This window comes from Lottia gigantea (genome assembly GCF_000327385.1).
Source record: "Lottia gigantea unplaced genomic scaffold LOTGIsca_926, whole genome shotgun sequence".
NCBI lineage: Eukaryota > Metazoa > Mollusca > Gastropoda > Lottiidae > Lottia > Lottia gigantea.
The window spans coordinates 1,304-3,674 of record NW_008711032.1 but is presented as its reverse complement, the minus strand read 5'-3'; the positions used below and the strand labels follow the sequence as shown (position 1 = coordinate 3,674).

The 2,371-nt window shown below is 33.4% G+C and overlaps 1 protein-coding gene across 1 annotated transcript in view; it reads right to left on the bottom strand.

Annotated features, from left to right (window-relative positions):
- LOTGIDRAFT_60118 (hypothetical protein) overlaps positions 1-2,127 on the bottom strand; it is a gene marked incomplete at both ends in the record, with an annotated part of 2,567 nt that extends 440 nt beyond the window's left edge. The window contains one exon of the mRNA XM_009068706.1: positions 2,032-2,127. Within this exon, the coding sequence (XP_009066954.1) occupies positions 2,032-2,127 (96 nt within the window). The remainder of the gene's footprint in view (positions 1-2,031) is intronic.
- Between the last annotated feature and the right edge of the window lie 244 nt (positions 2,128-2,371).

Genomic DNA, 2,371 nt, shown 5'->3' with positions numbered 1-2,371 from the left:
GTTTTTTAATTAACATACTTTCAGTTTTCTTTGTGTTTATTACCATACCGTTATCATGGCACCATTGACTGATAATGTCTAAGTCCTCCTGAAGACAACTCTGAATGCAGCCAAGTTTTTCATCAGAATAATATATGGTAGTATCGTCAGCAAATATTTCAGAAGTAGAATTTTTTATTAAAAGGGGAAGATCATTAATGAAAATAAGAAATAAAAGTGGTCAAAGGATGGATTCTTGAGGAACACCACGTTTTATTTTTCTATGTATTGATTGGAAATTACCAAGGCAAACTTTTTGGGTACGGTTCGATTTAATTACATATAACAAATAAGGGTGAAGATTATATAAAAAAGGATTATCAAGAAGGAGCTGGTGGTCTATAAGATAGAAAGCCTTGCTAAAATCCAGGTAGACAACATCTGTCAATTTACCTTGTTCTAAAGCTTCAAGCCAATTATCTGTGATTCTAACTAGTGCCGTAGAACAAGAATGGTTCTCTCCAAAACCCGACTGGTTAACATAAAATAAATTGATATTTTCGAAGAAAGACTTAATGTTGGTGGATATATGTTTTTCAAAGATTTTAGAAATGGTTGGTAAAATGGAAATTGGTCTGTAATTTGAAATAATTTCTTTGGTTATTTAATACAGTGAGAATAAGATCGTAAAAAGCTGGTAAAGCTACATCAATATCATTAATTTGTTAAATATTTTGGAATGGCGAATTTATCAAATCGTTTAGAAACTCAGTATCCTTAAAATGTGCCTGTTTTTAGAGTTTTTACAGTTTTGAATATTCTTCAATGAGAAAACTACAAGAAAATGATCACTTAGACTGTATGGAGGTATTTTAATTTCTTGAATATTATTTGGTACGTTAGTGTACAGATGATCTAGTATAGTAGCTGACATATGAGTTTTTCTCGTTGTTTCTGTAACCATTTGAGATAATGAAAATGACGAAAGAATGGTCTGCCAATGTTTAGGCACAGGAGCATTGAAATCAATATTAAAATCACCTATTATGCAAAAGAGTGCGGATGCATATTTAGATGAAACATTATATAAAATTCAAATTTCTCATACCACTCGACATTAGAATTAGGTGGTCTATACGTTAAAGATAGAATATAAGGTTTAGAAAAGTTAGGTGAAACTTTAAGCCACATACATACAACATCAGATGTTTCAAATTCAACAAGTCTTTCGTATTTAATTGTATCTTTGATATAAAATAAAATCCCGCCCCCGTCTTGACAAAATCGATCCTTTCTTTCACGAACATCATTGTCAACATGCAGGTCATCTAATATTAATTCATGTAGAAAAGTTTCAGTAAAACCCATTATAGTTTTATACTGATATTATTTTCTGGTTGAAATATGACTTTACGCATTTCATCAAGTTTGTTTTCCTTTTTAGTAATCAATCAATTGACATTTATATGCCCAATGATGTAATCAGATTTACCCTCACCTTATTTAAAAGGTTGGGTTATAGATGAAGTAGGAGGTGCAAATACATCGGAAAGGTCTTTCAGGGACAAACTTGTTGGAATGTGAGAATCTGAGACTGAAAAGGAAAGTGCAGCATTTGAAATAGTTTCATATTCAAGACAAACATCTCCTGCTCCGTCCAGTCTATCTTGCTCAGCATGACAGTATTTTTTAACTCGGTTTACAGCCATCATTAAGTTTTAAATCAGATGATAGCTGTAAAACAGCAAGTATTGTTTGAATTAAGGTCATCTGGGGACATGCTGAACGAAGTGGGTGAACGACAGAAATTAGACCTAATTTTGGTGCGAGAAACAAAAGGACTGAAAAGGGAATTCGCTGGATTTACAGTATTTGAAACGCCTAACCTATATTCTTCCATAATGAAAGATTGATACACTTCTTTCTCATATTCAACAATTACCTGTAGCAGTATTGATAATGAGCTGCGGTTGGTGAGGTCTTTGCCATGCCCCTAGTATTCATTATAGCGGTAAGAACTATAGGTGTTTCTGGGTTGATTTCTGTATCTACAGTAAGATGTCCAGTCTGACCACAAATATAGCTGACAACTTTACTAAATATCGTACAAGATGACACATTATATCCTGAGATACCACAGTTGAAACAGGCATTACGGCGTACACTTTGCTTGATGATATTCACCTGTTTGTGATACAGTTGGACTAACTGACTTGTACCTGTATCTGATAGGTGAATGCCGTCTCGCCAAATGTTTTTTGTTCTTTTGTTTATCATGTCGAATGTCTGAATCAATTTAGTACCACTCTCTGCACATACCTCCTTAAGCATATCATTGTGTTTAAGGATATCAGCGTTTAATCCACCTTTACAGATAAATCATTCCCTTGAA